General features: G+C 47.2%; 2 protein-coding genes across 2 annotated transcripts in view; one reads left to right on the top strand and one right to left on the bottom strand.

The window, feature by feature from the left end:
- The first annotated feature begins 900 nt into the window (after positions 1–900).
- FNDC11 (fibronectin type III domain containing 11) lies at positions 901–5498 on the top strand. The gene is made up of 2 exons (XM_035121563.2): positions 901–973; positions 4503–5498. Exons 1-2 carry the CDS (start codon positions 960–962, stop codon positions 5452–5454), a joined length of 966 nt encoding a protein of 321 aa, XP_034977454.1. The 5' UTR covers positions 901–959; the 3' UTR covers positions 5455–5498.
- A 7622-nt stretch (positions 5499–13120) lies between these two features.
- Positions 13121–20751, bottom strand: part of HELZ2 (helicase with zinc finger 2) — a 41795-nt gene continuing 34164 nt past the window's right edge. The window contains 6 exon segments of the mRNA XM_035122776.2: positions 13121–13270; positions 13925–14092; positions 15546–15702; positions 17310–17531; positions 18531–18665; positions 19962–20157. Coding sequence (XP_034978667.2) covers positions 13146–13270; positions 13925–14092; positions 15546–15702; positions 17310–17531; positions 18531–18665; positions 19962–20157 — 1003 coding nt within the window. The 3' untranslated portion in view covers positions 13121–13145.

Here is a 20751-nt window from a genome sequence, read left to right as displayed (position 1 = left end):
GCTGCCCTCTTGTGGGAGAAAAAAATGTCCTTTTGTAATCCTTCTGGTAATCCAGAAGGATTTGCACAGAAAAAGGCTTTGGGGCACAAACGGACCCTTCTACTTTTGCAAGAGGTTTTGATGACTATGATGATGGGCGTGGTCAGGATTTTCGTTGCAGGAGCAGAACCTCGCTCAGTTAAGAATTTTTATTGCTATTGATTTTTATTGAGCGCTCCCCCTCCCCCCCCCCCGCTTGGCTAATCCCATGATGATTATAATAATGGGTGTAGTCAGAATTTTGTTAGGAGGGGTAAAATCTCAGTTAGTTAAGGATTATGGTTATTATTTTTTACAGGTTTTAATTGATGGAGGGCAGCTGCCGCCACCCCACCCCACCCCCATGATATTGATGAAGACAACAACTGAATTTTCCAGTAATTATGATGATAACTGAGTTTTCCAGTGAGTCGTAAATCAAGCAACCTGCATAATAATAATAATAATAATAATAATAATAATAATAATAATAATAATAACTGAGTTTTCCAGTGAGTCATAAATCAAACGACCTGCATAACAACAACAGAGTTTTCCAGTGAGTCGCAAGTCAAGCGACCTGTATAACAACAACAACAACAACAACAACAACAACAACAACAACAACAACAACAAACAGAAGAGTTGAAGCGACCTGCAACGACACAGACGGACGGGCCCCTTCCTCATGCCGCCCCCTTTGAGGCCTCCCCTCTCCCCGCCCGCACACCCCAACCCCCCGCCGCCGCCGGCCCCGGGTTCAAGCGCGTGCCTCCCTCCCGTGCGCGGCCTCGCGAGGCCTGCGGGCTCCAGAACGCGGCCGCGCGGAACAATGGGTTGCCATGGCGACGGGCGAGGCCTGCGCGCAGCCCCGAGCCTGGCTCCGGCCCCGGGCCCGGCAGATGGGGGGTGTTGGGTGAGCGGCTGCCCCGGGAGCAACCATGCTAAGCCACAGGTAAGGCTCCCGGGGGGGGGAGGGGGAGAAGCCTCGGGACCCCGGGGGGGGGGCGAAAGCGATGGGGGCTGCATAGGTGGAAGGCAGGGGAAAGGGGCCGGTCATCTGCCCCCACGGTCATGTCTAGGGCATTGGCCATGGGGGGGGGTTGCTCCTCGGCTTCCTAAACTTGGGTCGCCAGCTGTTTTGGTACTACAACTCTCATCATCCCTAGCTAGCAGGACCAATGGTCAGGGACGATGGGAATTGTAGTCCCAAAACAAGAGTCAGCGACCCAAGTTTGGGAAACCCTGCTTTATGGGGGTGGGTGGGAGCCTTTGCAGGGGTCCCCCCTCAGATAATAATAATAATAATAATATTTATACCCCAGCATTTTAATTATTATTAATAATAATAATTTCCCCAGTAATTCATCAAATATTAAAAGCTTCCCTAAATATGGCTGCGGGCGTCAGAAGTGGAAGTAAGGCCGCCTTTTGCAGAAAGGACCTCACCTGTCTCACAGGTAGGGAAGGAGTCAGGTGAGGGAGAATATCTCTTTCCACCTCCACCCAAATCCATAGAGGGGTTCAGGGGGTGCAAAGTGAGGTACCCGCTGAGCCGAAAGCACAGTGGGGCTACAGAAAGCAGGATGAGCCCCTAGGCTGCAATGTTTTGTTCGTTTAATTTCATGAATTGATATGCCGCTTGGTTGTAGCAGGGGGACAGGGATGGGACCGGACCTGACAACAGCGGTGTGCAAAGAAATAGGAAAAAAAAATCACACACAAAAAAAATTGCAAGCATAATTTAAAACATACCAAAAGGTTAAAGCCACAACTGGCACGGATTAAAACAAATTAAAACTGATGCATTTAGTACAACATGGCAGGAATTGTAACTAAATCATACATGACACCTGGGCAGGCTTGTCTAAATAAGAAGGCCTTCAGCCTGTGCCATATATATATATATATATATATAGAAGGTGACTGCCTGATATCAGGGAGTTCCAAAGTGTTTGTGCTGCCACACTAACAATACCACACATCAATATATGGGGGAAAGGAGGGGGCCTCAGATCCTAGGAGGTGGTTCACACAGTCATTTTGCCCGCTGTATCCTTGCATCCATTCTTAATGGGGAAATGTGCCATGTGAACAAAGGTGTTCACCAGACAGTGGCAGGAAGTACACCTTGGTTGTGATTTTCACATTTCACAGTTTTCCCAAGGATTGGCTGGCAGGCAACCACAACTACAGTACTTTCTCCCCCTATGGCTGTGATTTTGATGCACAGGGGTAAAAAAAAAAAAGACTGCAGGCTGGCCCTATGTGCCCTCTGGTTAAATGACCATTGATAAACTAGCAGGGTCCAGTCTGGTTGTTGCAATAGATTGCAAGCTGAAGAGTTTGTGAGCTTGCAATAGATTGCAAGCTGAAGAGTTTGTAAGGGCCTTCTTGGTAGTGGCACCCGCCCTGTGGAACACCCTCCCATTAGATGTTGCATCTTACTTTTAGAAGACATCTGAAGGCAGTCCTGTTTAGGGAAGTGTTAATGTCTGGTGTTTTATTGTCTTTTTAATATTTTGTTGGAAGGTGCCCAGAGTAGCTGGGGAAACCCAGCCAGATGAGCGGGGTATAAATAAATTATTATTATTATTATTATTACTACTACTACTACTACTACTACTACCACCACCACCATTGGAGTTTTACTGAATGGAGGTTGTCATTGCATATGCCATCTTATTAAAAAAATATATCCTACTTTTGTTTTTTGTTTTTAAGGGAATACAGTATATCTCTCTAGAGATCATGGCTGTGGAGATGAGTAAAAAGCTGAAAATACTGAGAAGTGAGAAGGCCTGAAAGAAAGTCATGGAGTTACCATGCAGATGATCCTTGTTGATCTCCCTAGGCTAGCTTTTCTCTACATACCCAGACTTTATCATCTTGTTTTTTTGTATGCCACTTTCCTGCACAATTGTGCCCAAAGTGGCTTACAATATATCAAATGAACAATAGCAATTCAAATACATGAAATAACCATAATCTTTATAAGTTAATGCAAAAGAAAACCCCACATGCAGCATTGCATAAAATAATCTGAATCGCCTAACCTAATTTATTCCCACACTTTAGCCTTTAAGAAAGAGCGCTTTCCACAGGCCCAGGTAAACAGCTGCCACAGAATGCCTCTAGTTTCAAGGACATGGTGCATCTTTGCATCATAAGCTCATCTTGCTGGAAAACCTGCAGAATGTGTCATTCAGGGTCATGTCATCTGTCAGGCTTGCAGGAAACTACTAGTTAGTGCCTGTGTTTCAACTGAGCTAAATGCTCAAGAGTATGTGCCCCTAGTGCTGCCGAGAGAAGAAAACATGCTGTCACAGGAATGTGCATCAGAAACATCTTGCAGCCTTTCAGGGTTGTCCATGGCAGGGCACACACAAATGTTTGCCAGGGAAATACAGTCATACCTCATGTTACGTCTGCTGCAGGTTGCGTCTTTTCAACCCAGAAGTCCCAAAATGGGTTACTTCCAGGTTCGGGACGCACGCACGCGCAGAATTACTAAATTGCGCTTTGCGCATGCGCAGAAGTGTTGAATTGCGTCACACACGTGCGCAGACACAGCGCTTCAGGATGCGGCCTTTTCATGTTGCAAACGGGCCTCCATAACGGATCCCGTTCGCAACCCCAGGTACCACTGTACCTTGTTCCAGGATGAGCAGCGGACATTATTGTAGCCTTGAAGGAATGTTACATTTTGTCTTTCCTGCTTCTGCTTCCCACAAGAATGTGTAACACATCATACACTGTAGATGCACTAAGGGATTGTCTGATGGTGGTAAGGTAGCCTCCGGGAGGAATTAGCTTAGTTACCTACTGGTCACTGCAGAGCTACCGTACATAGCCAGAAGGCCTCTAGCTCCTATTGGTGCAGATTCTCTGTTATCTAAAGGCTGCTGCTTGTCTATGGGCCATGCATCTCTTTCCCTAAGCATGGCTAGTGGACTGGAAGTACACATTGACAGAACTGCTCAGATCCTAGAAAAAAGCATGTGTGGCTTTCCATGTATATTGCTTGACTCCGACTCCCATCAACCACAGCCAGCATGGGTCAGTGGTCAGAGATTATGGGAACGGCAGTCCAACAACCTGTGGACGGCCACAGGCTCCCTACCCCTGCCTTAGGCGCATAGACTAAGCAAGGGCCTCAGAAAGGGGGAGGAGAGAACAGCAGCCAGCCAAGGGATTCAGAGGGATCTAGGGAAGTAGGGTTCCCATAGGGAGTGATCCGGATGAAGTAAAGGGTCAGTAGGAGAAGTTTGAGAGGCAGAGAGAAACCAGGAGAGGAATGGCAAGTGTCCAGGAGCTTCAGAACAGAGGAAGACCCTTATCACATTTGTAACTGGACAAACTTTTGGCTGCAAGCCTCTGAGAACCAAAATTAACAAGAGTAAGAGGCGTTCAGAAGCCACCGCGATTAGTCTTTCAACTGACCTCTTCTTCCTTTGTGTGCCTGTTTCATTCTTGTGTTGCAGCCCAGGCATGATGAACATTGGAACTATTGATGTCTATTTGAACAAGTTAGGGGCCAACCTCCAGACGGTGGTGTACAGCGAAGAGGAGCAGGAGAATGAAGCCTGGAGGATGTACATGGAGAGGAAGAATGTCGTGCTGGAGTTCCTGCACTCAGACCTAAGCCTCCACCTGCTCAAGCGCCATCACAAGAGGATTGAGCTTCTGAAAAAGTGCTCCTACTACATTGAAATCCTGCCTAAGCACTTGGCACTGGGAGATCAGAACCACCTGATGCTCCCCACCACCATGTTCCAACTGATAGACCCCTGGAGGTTCCAGAGGATGAAGAAAGTGGGGACCATCCAAACCAAAATCCAGCTGCTGCTCCTGTCTGACCTGTTGGAAGAGCTGGAGAGAGGTCGGGAGGAGCTGGTCCACTTCCTGGAGACCTACGACATGATGACTTTCCTCTCCAGATGGGACGCTGTCAAACCAAGGCTGTCGAGTCTCTCTGAGCAGATGGATTATTTCCTTGCTATGCTGGTACCTGGGAGGCTGTACGTCAAGCACCGCCTGGTATCGGACGTCGGGATTACCAAGATCCCTCACATCAGGCTTGTCCTGAGCACAAAGATGCCCGTGATGTTTGACCGGAGGGAATCAGTGGCTCACGAGGACTGGGTGAGTCTCAAGTGGTTCGTTACCAGCCAGCAGCCGCAGCTTGAACAGTACGAACTCAGCTTTAAGCTGCTGGAGCCCAGAACACCCCAAGAGCGAGTCCACTGCGGAATCATGCCGGTCACATCACACACATGCGAAATCCACAACCTGTTGCCTGACCGTTTGTACAGGTTCACTGTCAAAAGGGCAGAGACTTACACACTTGTCTATGAACAGTGGCACGATTCCATCCTGCTTAAGACAAAACCGTACCTTGAGGAAGAAATGGAGACTGCTATGTCTGAACCCTGACTTTCCCATCGTAGCAATTCACAAGGAATGTAAAATAAGTCAAATTAAAAACTTATTTTTAAAGGTTTTGCATCAAACCACAAGCTTTTTCTGGTCTTGGGTGGAAATTTGGCAAGCCTCCAGCTGCCAAAACAGTAGTCTGTAGACCACTGAGGTGTCCACAGCAGTGGGGGGAGAATGTCACCCAGTCCAGATTTACCCCCTTTAAGGCACCAGACCCACATCCAAACACCAGCCACCCACACACAAGAAAGGAGTCAGTAACAGTATACCTATGAAGGTAATTTTTGGTAATTTCATGGTGCTGACTGGTAATTCTTAAGGTTTTAAGGGGGACAGACAGAGAGAAATGAAATGAACTTCTGACATTTCCCCAAAACTTTCAAAGCCAGCTGCCTTCAGTGAAGGTCCAGATATCATCCTCATTTCTATTAGGAACTGGCAAAGATGTAATTGGCAAAAACAAGCTTCACAGTGCATTTCTTAACATTTCCTTCCAGACTTCCTGAGATTGTACCAATTCACTTTTTCTTTTTCTTTTTAACTTGAACATGTAGATAGCAGGGAAGACCTCGTTTTGTCTCCTCCTAGTTGGATGGTTGGCCTACGAAATCCTATCCAAAGGGCTTTTGAGTTAGGATCCTATATATTGGTTTGGGGAAAAGGGTTGGTAGTAGCCTTGGTGGGTTTCACTTGTGGACCACATGCAGCTCTGGGTCACATAAGGAGATGTTCTTGGTCTCACCTGGTGTAAATGGAACTCAGCAAGCACCAGTGTCTTTTGTTCTGCAAACTCACCACTGTCTTCAAGATATAGCAGTGGTCTTTAAGATGGCTATTAGTGGTTAGTTTGATGCTCAGAGGCAAAAAGCCATTGAAACGACAAATGAGGAGGCTTGTTTTCACGACCCATTTCAGGACTTTCCACAGACATCTCAGTTCTTTGCAACCATGACATTTTTTAGCCATGAGGGTATTTGATTGTTTTCAATTTATTTAAAAAAATATTTTGTTTGGTGTCACCTTGGGCTCCTTTGGGCGGAAGGGCAGAATAAAAATCCAAACAAATCAATAATCTAGTTTGCCATAGTGAGAAATGGATTTGATGGGGACCTCTGATCTAAATCAGCAAGCCTCATCTTGGGACACTGCCAACCTCCTTTAAACTAGCGACCCAGTGTTTCTCAGAGAGATGCTGGAACTTAAACTGATAGCCTGGCTTGCCTCTTTCCTTCCAGACATGGGGAACATACTCCTGACATGCTCTAATGCAGAGATGGGAGAGCTGTGGACCCTCTGATGTCATTGGAGTCCAGCTCATCACACCAGCCGACATTGCTTATGGTCTGATGATGGCAGCAACACCTGCCTTTTACTTGTGGTCCAGGAAAGAGATTATGGCTTGTGCTCCCTCTTGTCAGCCATATTTAAACATGCTGTTCTGTTTATTCTGCCTTCTCTTGGGTCTCCTCCAAAATTCGCACCAGCTTTATAGGCAACTATAATTTAGAGCATGGTTAGAGCATGGTGCTGAAAATGCCAAGGATGCAGGTTCACTTCCCATATGGGACAGCTGCATATTCCTGCATCATGGGGTTGGACTGGTGATCCTTAGGGTCCCTTACAAATAGTGTTTTATGATTGTTGGGTCCTTCCACCCACTGTGAAGTGTCAGGCGCTTGTTTTATTTCTGAGCCTCTCTAGGCTCCAGACTGGAGGAAAAGAGCAAAGTTTAACTTAAAACACCTCTCTCTTTCACTGGCTTCCTACAAATCACTATTGTTACTTCTCCTGAGCACCCGAAGAGCAGGCAGGTCACTAGTTCTAAATACCGAGAGCCAAATTCTTAATACAGATCTGGTTATATCTCCAGTCCCCAAAAGCATCCATGGGGCTACAGGGGTTAAGTAATTCCATTCCAACTAAACATCCGGAAGAACTTTCTGACAGTAAGAGCTGTTTGACACCCCCCACAAAATGTTTCTATTGTTCATGATTTTGCTGTCAAATCACTTGGCGATGTTTCATGGGAAGGGAAATGAACAAGTAAGAGCTGTTTCACAGTAGAATGGACTCCCTCAGGAGGTGGTGGACTCTCTCCTTCACTGGAGGTTTTTAAGCAGAGGTTGGATGGCTGTCTGTCATGGATGCTTTAGCGGAGATTCCTGCATTGAAGGGGGATGGACTAGATGAACCTTGGGGGTCCCTTCCAACCGTAGGATAGGACTAGAAGAGAGGGAGATCAGCCCTTTCACTCAGCATCATTTTGCCTCTGAAGATGCTCATAATTATAGGTGTCTGTAAATTTCCCCTAAGTGGGCCAACAGCAGTTTGGGGGACAAGGGATCACTGGGAATATGGCGGGTGGGTTTCTCTCGTCCTCCCCCAGCGCCATAGTCCCAGTCCACATGCCCCATTGCCCCAGTCCAGCTGCTTTTTGCAAACATCCAAGGAGGGCAAAGCTATCAAAGGCTACTTTGATACAAAATACTACAAAGCCAGGATGACTATGCCCTCCTTCCACCCATTATGCCTCTGAATCACAAGTGAGCAAAGTGCATGTCCAGCTTGCAGGCTTCCCTCGGACATCTGGTTGGTCACTGCGAGAACAGGATGCTGGACTAGATGGGCCCTGGCAGGTTCCAGCAGGCTCCTCATGTTCTTAACATGTACAAGAACTTCCCAAATCCAATCATAAATATCGTATAATTATTATTATTATTATTATTATTATTATTATTATTTATTATTATTATTATTATTATTTGTACCCTGCCCATCTGGCTGGGTTTCCCCAGCCACTCTGGGCTGCTTCCAACAAAATATTAAAATACAATGGTCTGTTAAACATTAAAGGCTCCCCCAAACAGGGCTGCCTTCAGATGTCTTCTAAAAGTCTGGTAGATGTTTTTCTCTTTGACATCTGATGGGAGGGTGTTCCACAGGGCAGGTGCCACTGCCGAGAAGGCCCTGTGCCTTTCCTGTAACCTCACTTCTCGCAATGAGGGAACCACCAGAAGGCCCTCGGTGCTGGACCTCAGTGTCCAGGCAGAATGATGGGGATGGAGACGCTCCTTCAGGTATACTGGACCGAGGCCGTTTAGGGCTTTAAAGGTCAGCACCAACACTTTGAATTGTGCTCGGAAATGTACTGGGAGCCAATGTATTGTGGGGCTCTTGTGTTGTTGGCTGTTGATTAACAATTAAATAAGCCTGTGTGTGCTAAGGGCATAAACCCTGTAGCTTGGAGCAGAGTTCCATAATTTAACAATGAACTATGTAAAGAAGTTTTCTTTTATCCTGATCCTTCCAACATTCAGTATCATTGGATGCCCATGAATTCTTATTTTACTGTCTCTGCTCCATGCATAATTTTATAGACTTCTGTCATGTTCTCTCTTACTTGCCCTTTCTCTAAACTAAATTTTTTCCCCCAAAGCTGGAATTTTTCCCCATAAGGGAGTTGCTCCACCCCTTTGATTATTTTCGTTGCTTTTTTCTGAACCTTTTCCAACTGCAATACCCTTTTGGAGGTGGGGGTGACCATTACCTTTCACTTTGTGGGGGGTTTATTTAGTTTGGAGCATTTTTTAAAAAATGTGATCCCTCAAGTGAAGGGGCCTTGGCTCAGAGGTAGAACGCTCCTTCCTTTGTATATGGAAGGTCTCAGGTTCAATCTCTCGCCTCTCTGGAGTTTGCTGGGAAGGACTCCTTCTCTGACACACACACACACACACACACACACACCCCAAATAATTCATCACCCCAATCAGAATTCAGAAAAGTTTTATTTCACATAATACAATCAGCATCATTGAAAAAGTTAAGGTTCATACAAACATCACAGAAGTATTTTAATCATCCTGAAAATTGAAACAAAAAAATAGTACAAGGAGCCATAATTTATAGATATTAAAACTTCAAATCTATTAAATTTAATTTCAGGCCCTCAAAAAGGGTGCTTAAGAAATTGTACATGCAAATCCAGTTTTTTTTAAAAAAATACAGTGCATCCTAAAAATGGAATCCAACAGATACAATCAAAACTCAACAAGTAAAGATAGCAGTATATGTATAAAAGCAGCATGTAACTTAGTATTTCTGGGCGTTGGGCTAGATGACCCTTTGGGTCCCTTCCAACGCATACAATTCTGATTCTATGGTTACGGCTCATCTGTCTTTTAGTCCTTTTCACAGAAAAACAACATTTCATGCGCAATCCAGCTGGAAACTCATGAAATGCATGGGGGCTGTGCAAGAGCCGGGCCCCACTCAGTTCATTTGCGGGGCAGGTCTGGACTGTGTGCTTCATTTGTGTTTAAACAACATTTATTGCACTAAAAAGTTTTTTTGTTTCGTTTTTAAATTGCCTCTGCCTTTATACTGATTGTCTTAAGTAGAAATGTATTGGGACGATACACGGCACAAACCTCTAAATACTTTTTAAAATACTCAGTGTTGAACATCTTTTTGAAGCACATACATTGCAGCTATTTGAAAATAAAATTCTACAGACGAAAAGCAAGTGAATTACTTGCAGTCGCTGGATGCTGAGGCTAGGACACAGCCGATTACTGCTGCGTTTTCTCCTCACAATAGACTCCAGGAGGAAGTTCTCCTTTGCGAGCTCCACTGAAATGAATCGGACTTGGAATCACAGAATTGTGGAGTTGGAAGGGACCCCCGAGGGTCATCTAGTCCAACCCGCTGCAATGCAGACTTGTGCATAGGTCCCCACTTACATACACCCCATTCATTTCAGCAAGTATGTGCAGTAGAAGAGCCCAGGGGTTTGTGCCTAGCGGTGCCTTTCCAACATCAGACCCAACCACGTAGAACTGTGGACTACAAACTTCCAGCAGGAATGTATACCCGAGGTCAATGCTACAGGGAAACACAAGATTTTTACCTTATATCTCCTTGCTATAACCTAGCTTGTGTCCTCTGGATAAAGATATTGGTCAGATGGGGGAAAGCGGGAGTCAACAGCTCGCTAACCTAGCAGAAGGGTGAGGGAAAGGTGAGGCAATTGTGGTTTGGGAAGGAGCAACGGTGCAGGTAATAGATTTCTGCCAGGTATGCAGCAGCCACTGTATAAGGCACAAAGTTGGAAGTGGAAGGAAGGAAGAAACAGAGTTGGCCAGGAGCAGAGTAGCTAATGTAGAAGGGGCAGAAAGAACAGAGAGCAGCCCCCCCCCCAAACCTGGTGTCTCCCATAAGAACAGCCCTGCTGGATCAGGCCAATGGCCCATCTAGTCCAGCATCCTGTTCTCACAGTGACCAGCCAGGTGCCTGTGGGACAACCTGCAAGCAGGATTCAAGCACAAGGGCCCCCTCCCTTCCTGTGGCTTACAGCAACCAATCTTACTGCCTTCCCAAGAACTCCACGTTTGGGGCCGCAACTCTCACTGGCCATGTTGGCCGGAGTTGCCAAAACATCTGGAAAGCACAAGATTGCAGAAGGGAGACAGGATGCGGGCGGGGAAGATATCAAGTCAGGGCACAGAGGGGGGGGGCGAGTTTAAAATGAAAATGTACACAGCCATATGCCTAGTCACCTATGACGAGTAAGGATCGCCCTCCGGGTAGCCTGCGATGAAAGCTTTATTTTTCTATTTAATAAAATGTGCCACTTATTTTCTTTTTATGCCGCTTACTACCCATGTAGTAAGCATGAAGGCTAGTGAAAATGGGCTGGCGGCTTTAATTTCCAAGGCTGGCTTAAAAGCTTCCATCACCGTTGCACAAAGAAAGGGCGAGTGAGTACCAGGATACGATTATGTCTGTGTACCGACTTGCTCCTTATTTATGCATCCGCTGCTGTTATTACAAGATCAGGACTCCTGTCCAAAACTTCCTTCCCGTTCCAGAGCAGAATGATTCACGAAGCTGCATTTGCACTAACAAAGTTCAAACATTCACATTTAAAACAATCGAGGTAGAACTAAGGGGCAAAGAGTCTCTCCCCCCCTTTTTTTTTATTGCTATTAAAGACTGCTGGCAATAAGTAAACATTTCTAGGGGGAAAACCCTCATGCTAAGGGAAAGGGAATTCCAAAGGTTTGCACAAGAATTAGGTTTGCTGCTTGCAGAATTCTAAGACCCTCATCCCATCCCACCTGCTGTTAAAAAGCAGCCCCATATATACATCACCAAAAGTGGAGAGGTGCCCACAACCCTCGCTGTTGAAGAAAAAGTAGTCCAGCTTCAGTATGGTACTACAAACATGGCTCAATTCACCTCCGTGGGCTTTGCAGAGCTGGATGAGGCCAGGCCAGAACAGCTAAGTCCAGCAAAAGCTGACTGGCAACTCAGTTTGAGCATCAAGGTCCCTGTGCATTGAGCCTCATGCAGACTTTCTGTTTTAAGGTAGGCACTTAATGGAATGATAAAAGGTAAGCCTTCTCTTCTCTCCTATCGTGCAGTTCACACAACCCGTGTGGAAACAGTGCAATGCACATGGATCCGTTGAACTAGGTTCTCAAAGCCATGCAATATTGGGAGACGGTACCCAGCAAAGCTGGGCAGCTACATTCAGTTATCCTAGCCTGACCCGGCACTGGATTGGAAATGACACCATCAAGGCCCGCACAGAGATCATGGGCGGTGTGTGTGTGTGGAGAAAAGGCTACTTTGCAACACCTGGTCATTCTTGGCACGCCAGGTCATTTTCTGGAGATTTGCACTGCATGTCCAGAATTGCTGGTGGGTCGAAAAGCACAAAGTGTCACAGGGTTTGCAGTTCTACAGTAGGTGCAACTTTTTAAAAGCCAAGCTACAAAAAATATACATTATATTCTTGCCAGGAGGAAACACTTTTCAAGTAAAATTTAAAATGGCCGCTTTAAAAACATTTGTACAAAAAAAGTTCCCCAGGAGAGAGGCCACCCTGAGTAAGTGATTTGGGTTTAATGGCTGTGATGGCCTCATTATTAAAAAAGCAAAAACTTAACCTGGTCCTCTATACATTGTGGTGTCTCTCGTCCCCAATTGCACTAAGCTGGTCTGCTCGTTTTGAGCAAGGAATTGGTGCGGCAATTGGAGCTGGGCTGGTGCAGTTTCCTTTGGCAGGCAGCAGGATCCTGAACAATCCATTTAGGATCTCCTTTTGGTTTTCTACAGCATCCATTTGGACCCCAAAGCAAAAAAGCTAAGATGCACTTCCCAAACTGGACAGGCGGTGTGTCCACAGAGCCACCCAACATTTCCCCCCCTCCCCCAATTCTAAAAGATTCTCTACACATATACACAAAATCAAAAGGAATGCATTCAGAAAACGGCACGGTGTGGCAAGTGGTGCCATCCAGAGAAGGCCAGCTTCCAAGACCTCATGCAGCCCCCATGACCCTTGGTTTACGAGAAGGCAGCATGTCAGAGTCAGGCCCACCCAGGCCCACCATAAGCTCATGCTGCCTGAGCCATATGGTGCTGTGCTGGCCCACAAACTAGTGCAATCACCAAAATAAGGTTGGAGGTCGTTCGTTGTGCTTTCTTCCCGGCTGAATGGCTAAAACGGTAGCGCCTTGCATATTACCACAGAGGCATGTTCTTTGCACGGTAGCCATCTAAGTAGCCGTTCCCATGAGCTAGACAGGCCACTGATTCTGCCTCTGCCAGAAATTATCGTGTCTGTTAAAAAGGTGCCTTAAAAACGCAGATGGGTTCCCCCCCCCCAAAACAGCCATTTGTTCTCATCGGCGAATTGCCTGCGCCTTCATGACCTGGATCTCAGTGGCAGCCGTGAAGCATTTGCGGGTCCTGTAGTGTTCGAGGAGCCTGCGCCACAAAGGGTTGCTCTCCAGGAGGTATCGGTTTCCTGTAAGCAAAGCCGGAAAGGGGGGGGGGTTGGGGGAAGAGAGAAGAGTTAAGCAACAATGAAAAGCAGTCCATCCCTCTCCTCATAGCTTCCTCCTCTTAAGAAGCTTACCTTCCAAGTCCCGGACTGCAGAATCCGGGACCGGCAGCCGTGTGACACCGGAAGTTGCGTCGACGTAACTTCCGGTGTCGCTTTGCCCTTCTATGGGCACCAAAAATGGCCACCGCCGGCTTCAAAAGTAGCTTCTACGCATGACCGGAAGTGCGCCGACGCAGCTTCCAGTGTCGCCCCGCCCATTTATGGGCACCAAAATGGCCGCCGCCGAAACCGGAAGTCGCATCTACGCACTTCCGGTCATGCGTAGATGCGACTTTTGAAGCCGGCGGCGGCCATTTTTGGTGCCCATAGAAGGGCAAATCAGGGGGAAAAATGGCCGCCAGCAGGAGAAAATAACGGAGAAAAACGGGAGACGAAGTGATACGGGGGACCACCGGGAAAAGGTAAGTAAAATCGGGGGTTTCCTGGGGAAAACGGGAGACTTGGCAGCTATGTTAAGAAGGCATCTTTTCAAGCAAGAAAGAGGCTCCACAGCAACGGACTTGCCCACCTCTCACTGTTTCCCTTAAGCCCAACGTGCCTTTACAGGTCACCTACCTATAATGCAGAGCCCTTCCTGTGCCCGGGTGATGCAGACATTGACCTGGTTCGGGTCGGTCACAAAACCCAAGTGCTTCTTCTGCCAGCTTTTGGTAGGCTTCCGGTCAACGTCGGAACGGCCGCAAGACCGCACGGTGGAGACAAGGACGTACTTCCATTCGCTTCCTGGAGGCCAGAAATTGCAACACGGTGAGCCCTGCTCCACCCAGGAACTTTGTAGGAACGCGAGAAGAGAAACCCTCCCACGGTTCAGGCCAAAGTGTCTTCTAGCCCAGCATCCTGGCCTCACAGTGGCCAAGCAGATGCACATTTTGGGGAGCGCATAGGAGTGCAACAGCATCCTCCTCACTTGGGGTTCACTTGGTACTAAGAGGAGAACTGGATACCTCTGAGTACTGACTCAGAGGCATACTGAATACCCCTAACTCACTAGCGTGGGGTGGATGACTCTAGGCCAGTGACTTTTCATCCACAGTTCTGCTCGCCGGCGAGCACGATGAGCACTCCCCAGCTCTTCCCTTTGCCTTGCGCTATCAGAAAAAGATAGCCCCAAGTGGGGTGCACTTAACCTTATCAAGAGCAGTTCCTTGCTGCAGCAAACGGAAGTTACAATCTTTGTTCCCCTGCATTGCTTACACAGCTATGTAGCAGTTGGGAGTGGGAAGAGCAGGGAAGATTAGCCGTAGGGATAATTATAAACGCTTGTGTGCAGACACAGGATGTTTTTCCCAGTGCAGGGTGGCTGCCTCTCAGGTCATAAGAGCCTACTGGGCCAGGCCAAAGGCCCTTCTAGCTCAGCATCCTGTTCACACAGCGGCTAACTAGATGCTCGTGGGAAACCTGCAAGGAGGACCTAAGCACAAGAGCCCTCTTCCCCCCCCCCCGTGGTTTCCAGAAAGTAGTATTAAGAAGGATCGCTGCCTCCAACAGTCATCACGGCTAGTTGCCACTCATGAATTTGTCTAATCCTCTTTGAAAGCCACCTAGGTTGGTGGCCATCGCTGCTTCCCGTAGCAGAGAGTTCCACAGTTAACTATGCACTGCGTGAAGGGCATTAACGCCAGGAAGGTCGTGCTGGCTAAAACGCAGTGCCCCGTGTCACACGGGCGCGACTTACCTTGGCTTTTTTTTTTTCAAATAAATTTTTATTCCAATTTTCCAAATTTAACAAATTAAAATAAAATAAAACAATCTTTTATACCAAACATCTTATATTTCCATCTTATACCTTGCTCTGCCGAGCTATGACTCCCCCCCTCCCTCCATGCGGGTTTCTTATTAAATCCCGTTTTTGCAGTTCCTTTTTAACTTTTTAGTCAATTCGTAGGATTTATTCCAATCCTGCAAGAGTTTTTAAAGATCTACAGTTTTTCTCCATGTAGTCCACATATTTACTCCAGTCCTTTTGAAACCTTGTCTCCCCTTGGTCACGGATCTTGCAAGTCAATCTAGCAAGTTCAGCATAGTCCATCATTTTTATCTGCCACTCCTCAATTGTAGGTAGTTCCTGTAATTTCCATTTTTGGGCTAACAATGTCCTAGCCGCGGTTGTCGCATACATAAACAATACTTGATCTTCTTTTCTAATCTCTCCTCCTATTATTCCTAACAAAATTACCTTGGCTTTTCATGATGGTGCAAACGGTGACATCTCGCAGCCCTGCCTGGGAAAGTTGTTTCTTGATTTCGACCACCTGAGCATTGTAAGGAGTCAGGATGGCAATCTCGGCAGGTTTGGTGGTTCTGTCGAGTGTCAGCTGCTTTGCTATCCTCACCTGAAAGGCAGCGAGAAGACAACATCTTTGTTCACTTCACCCACAACAGCGTGACTCAGAAACAGAACCCAAGATGCACCGGGCAGATGGAAACCTGCTTGAGTCTCCAATTTAAGTCTGGCTCTCCAGATGTTGGGACTACAACTCCCATCACCCCTGACTGCTGACCAGGGTTGATGGGCAATGCAAGTCCATCAACATCTGGCTGCCCCTGCAAAGCTATCCCGAAGCTCAATTTATTTTTATTCATTTATTTTGACAGCTTATACACTGGCTAATTGCAATACTCTCTAAGTGGTACACAAGGAACTTGATGAAGATAAAAATGAGTCAAAATTGTAACAGCAGAGAGCCTGCTGCAATATTTAAAAAAACAAAAATCAAATCACACAAGGAAATAAACTTTAAAATCTGGGTTCTTAACTTCTGATATGTAACTAGCTTTTTCTTTGCAGGCTGAAAAGGGTTTATGCCGGTATATACTTCTTTGGTTCCTCTACTTTAATGTCTTATTTCTTGTGAGTCACAGAAATAGCATGTTACTAGACGACCTGTATAAATACAGCAAATAATAGTGGTACCTCGGTTTAAGAACAGTCCTGTTTATGAACGATTCGGTTTAAGAACTCCGCAAAACCGGAAGTAGTGTCCCGGTTTGAGAACTTCACCTCGGTCTAAGAACGGAATCCGAATGGTGGAAGGGCACCGGCAGCGGGAGGCCTCATTAGGGAAAGCGTGCCTCGGTTTAAGAATGGTTTCGGTTTAAGAACAGGCTTCCGGAATGGATTAAGTTCGTGAACCAAGGTACCACTGTATGAATAACTGCTGGATGGTGGGTAGATGTTGGCATTTTGGGGGTGAAGTCAAACCGCTGGAGAATCACAGCGCCTGCTGTGGCTGGTAACTTGTAACTGCTGCCTTCCATGCTGTTTTTGCTGCAATTGGTAGCACCAAGGATACCTCCCTGGGGTGCAAGACTGGGCAGTGTGTATGGAGGTCCTAGGCTGCCCAGACAACAAGAACCCCCTTCTCAGCCTGACTGGTGTGGTCCAAAGGAAAGCAGAGCAAGACGTTTGGCACCAGCTTGGCTGCAGGAGTTGCTGGAAGGAGGCAGACAAGGCGCCATCCAGCCACCTTAAAGGCTCCAATCCAGATTTGTGTGGGGTTTACCAAGGGTGCCCAAACTTTTTTCAAAGAGGGCCAGATTTGATGTAGTGAACATGCGTGAGGGTCGACATGGTCAATACTTTATTACGGCCATAGGCCCATATCAAGATATCAACACAAAACAATGTACATCGTACAACAGAACAAAACAAAACAAAAGTGAGGGTCGACAAGTTGTTGAGCAATTTTTAGGATTGAAGTTGTTGAGCTTTGGGGGGGATTTTACCCCAGGAAATAAACTGCCACAGAGGCCAGATTAAACCGACTGGCGGGCCGGATTAGGCCCCTGAAATGGACTTTGGACATGCCTGCCTTAGCCTTATCTTCTACCCGAAGATGTCTGTAAGGTAGAGGGTAGATTTTTTCCCCTCGGGGTTTACTCTCAGTGCATTCCTCACAAGGGGCAGCCGAAGGGAGCCAAACCCTGACTCCTTACTCACCACTTGCTCCGCTTCTTCCAAGTTGGCCCGAGAGTTCTCATTGCCATCCTCTGTGGAGACCATGAGGCTCCTCTCTCTCCCCTCTATGTGGCCAAAGATGATGGCGCAGCAGCCGGCCCTGTCCTTGTGGAAGAGGGTGCTGTGGCCTCGGGCAGAGTTGGCACAGGTCTTCAGCCTCCTGTTGTAAAACTCCTCGGAGGGGAACTGGCAGATGTCCTGGTGCTGATGGGATGGAAAAGGGAGGCATTTGTTGTTAGTAGCAGCAGCAGCAGCAAATTTATAAGCCGCTTATGTGCCAAAATGGCTTCTAAGCAGTTTACAAGTCTAAAAATCAGTTATAAAATATCCACACATCATTAACATCCATAAACTATAGGGTTAAACGAGCAAGTTTGGGGGGGGGCACACACACACACAACCACCAGTTAAAGTAACAATTAAAACTATTAGGTGATAAAGTCCAGTGTGGTTGCAGCACAGGCTTGTATAAAGGCATCAGTAGTTTTATTTTCAATCTCTCTCCTGAGGATCCCGACATGGAACCAGCCCTTTCCACGATGCCGGGCATCTCTTAGCCATGACCACTGAACGGAACTGCCATATATAGTGGCATTCTACCTCTGAATACCAAATGTTGGAGAAAGTGGTAGCAAAGGGCTGCAATAATTCATTTGCCGTATTGGCCTGAATATAAGCCGCACCCACAAATAAGCCGCACCTTTAAAATTTGGTGGCTTGGGGGAGGCTTGGGAGTGGCGGGCAGGCTGGGCAGGGTTGCCCCACGCTCCAGGGCTGCTTCCGGGGGGGGGGGAGGTGTGTCGCTTTGCCGGCAGCGTAAGGTCGAGAACATAAGCCACACTTTAACTTTTCATGATCAGAATTTGGGGGGTGGCTTATATTCGGACCAATACGGCATTTACTAGTGTCCTCCTGCGACCCCAGGGCAGCTATCAGCACTAAAACTCATGCCGAGTAAACAACCATATTGGATATGTTACCATGTGAGAAACAGATAAACACACACACACACACACACACCAATGATCTAGCATAAACCAGCACAAGGGGACAGATCCAGCAAGAAGCAAAAGGCAGAACAGGTGAACACACTATTGTGCATCCTGCTGCAATTCCTCTTTTCCTCCAAAGAATTCAGGAGGGGCCACGCCATGCTTTGCCAGCCTCGTCTCAACTTCTCAACAAGCAGCTGTTGTCCCTTACCATGCGGTACTGGGTATCCAGCATCAAAGCCCAGTCTTTGTAGCGTTCAAAGAGCGACGTCTCCATCCCGAGGGTCTTGCAGAAGTCATTGTGGACCACGGGTCTCAGCTGCTTATGATCCCCCAGTAGGACCACCTGGAAGGAAATAATTGTGGTGATGCCCGCTATGTTGAGGAGGAGCAACCTGGTCAACTGCAAAGCGGGCGAAACTTGTTGGTGTGATGTGAATGGGGGGAGGTTGGGGTTTTGTCTATTTGCTAATTAGTGAGTCAGGGTATTGCTTTGTTTATTATTTGAGAGCTGCTAATGTGCATTGACGGGAAGCAGGTGGCGCTGTGGGTTAAACCACAGAGCCTAGGGCTTGCCGATCAGAAGGTTGGCAGTTCGAATCCCCGCGATGGGGTGAGCTCCCATTGCTTGGTCCCTGCTCCTGCCAACCTAGCAGTTCGAAAGCACATGTGTTTCCATGTGCTGCTCTAGTTCGCCAGAAGCAGCTTAGTCATGCTGGCCACGTGACCTGGAAGCTGTACACCGGCTCCCTCGGCCAGTAAAGCGAGATGAGCGTCGCAACCCCAGAGTCGTCCACGACTGGACCTAATGGTCAGGGGTCCCTTTACCTTTAATGTTGTTTGTTACTATTTATATGGCTGCTATGGGGTCATCGTCCCCATGGAGTTATGGGAAAAAAAGTAATGGATTATATCAGTTGTTCCCAATTAGCTAAGTACTGCAGACCTCCTTTTTTCTAAGTACTGCAGACCCCCCAACTTCTGCAAATATTGATACCTCCTGTGGTAGTTTTTGGTATGTGAGTATCTTGATTTTATTCTGTGAACCACCCTGAGACCCATGGGGTATAGGCCGGTATATAAATTCAATAAATAATAATAATAACACCCTCCAACATGTCCCAGCACATGTGCAAGTCACATGAACCACAAGAGAGCACGGAGCCCAAAAAACACACATTTTTGGGTGCCGCGATCTCACAGCCGCCAAAAACAGGAAGTTCCTGACAATAGACAGGTATGTGTCATGGACCCCCGTGGTCTGCGGACCACCAGTTGAGGACCACTGTATTATATGATTCCCTCCCCGTCGTATTATGTATTGTGGATTTTTATTTGCTCTAAGTCACTTGGATACCTTCGGGTGACTGGTGTAATAAACTGAACAAATGAATGAGTAATTAAATCGGCGGCTGGCAATGTGCCGCCTGCACATGCCCCCCCACACACACACACTTTGCCAACTCCCAAGCAGCCTGGTCAGTAGTCAGTTGCAGGAGCTGGAGCCCAGCAGCCATCTGCAGGGGACCCTGGCGGCAACCTCAAGAAATAAAACAGAAGCCTGTCTGGACTTTAATGGATATCTAAATAAACGAGCCCTCAGCATAACAGCCGTGGCTGTAATCGTAAGCGGCAGGCTCACCTTCTCCATCTTCTTGTAGCTCACCAGCGGGATGAGGGTCTCTGGCTCAGTGGACATGGCGCACTCGTCAATCAGCACTTGCTTCACCTGCAGGTGCTCCACCAGGGCTGGTCCGGAGGCAGTGGTGCAGGTGCACAGGATGACGTCATGGCGCTTCAGCTCATGCGACCGGGCTTTGTTTAGCAACTGCTTATAACTGCAAGACCGCAATGGGGACAGCTCAGCGCCTCGACATGACCCAGAACCATACAGGGAGGCAGATGCCTCTACCTCCCCTTTAAATCCATTTTGCACTCTATACAATTCTGCACTCTGGCAGTCTAGCTTCTGCTCCCCTACGCCGAAAACCTCCCATTATAGATACACAACTGAGCAACTTAAGAGTCCCGTTGAATTACAGCAAAGTCCATCTAGCCCATTATCCTGTTTCCCCACAAGACCACAGTTCTTTGTTATGTCCGTGCTTGGGAAATGGTGGTTTGCTGAAACTGGTTAGTGAGAACAAACCAGAATCAAAGTGAGGTTTAATAACCTGGCTTGTTGTCAAAACTATAGTTCAAGCAAACCACAGTTCAAGCAAACCATACTTCTCCAAGTGAAGACATCACAGGCTACTGTGGTTTGTTACAAATCACTAGCAGGAGCTTTCAGTCTCCTATTCTGACACACATTAGAAAGGGAGCCCAGAGAGTGCAAGGCCCCCAGGGCTCATTCACATAGTTATGGTTTCCCATTATATTTGAACTGGGCCCATGAGACTGCCTATCACCAAAGGACTGTTTGAAGGACT

The sequence above is a fragment of the Zootoca vivipara genome, chromosome 7 (genome assembly GCF_963506605.1).
Source record: "Zootoca vivipara chromosome 7, rZooViv1.1, whole genome shotgun sequence".
Taxonomy (NCBI): Eukaryota; Metazoa; Chordata; class Lepidosauria; order Squamata; family Lacertidae; genus Zootoca; species Zootoca vivipara.
This window is presented reverse-complemented; position numbering and strand designations above follow the sequence as displayed.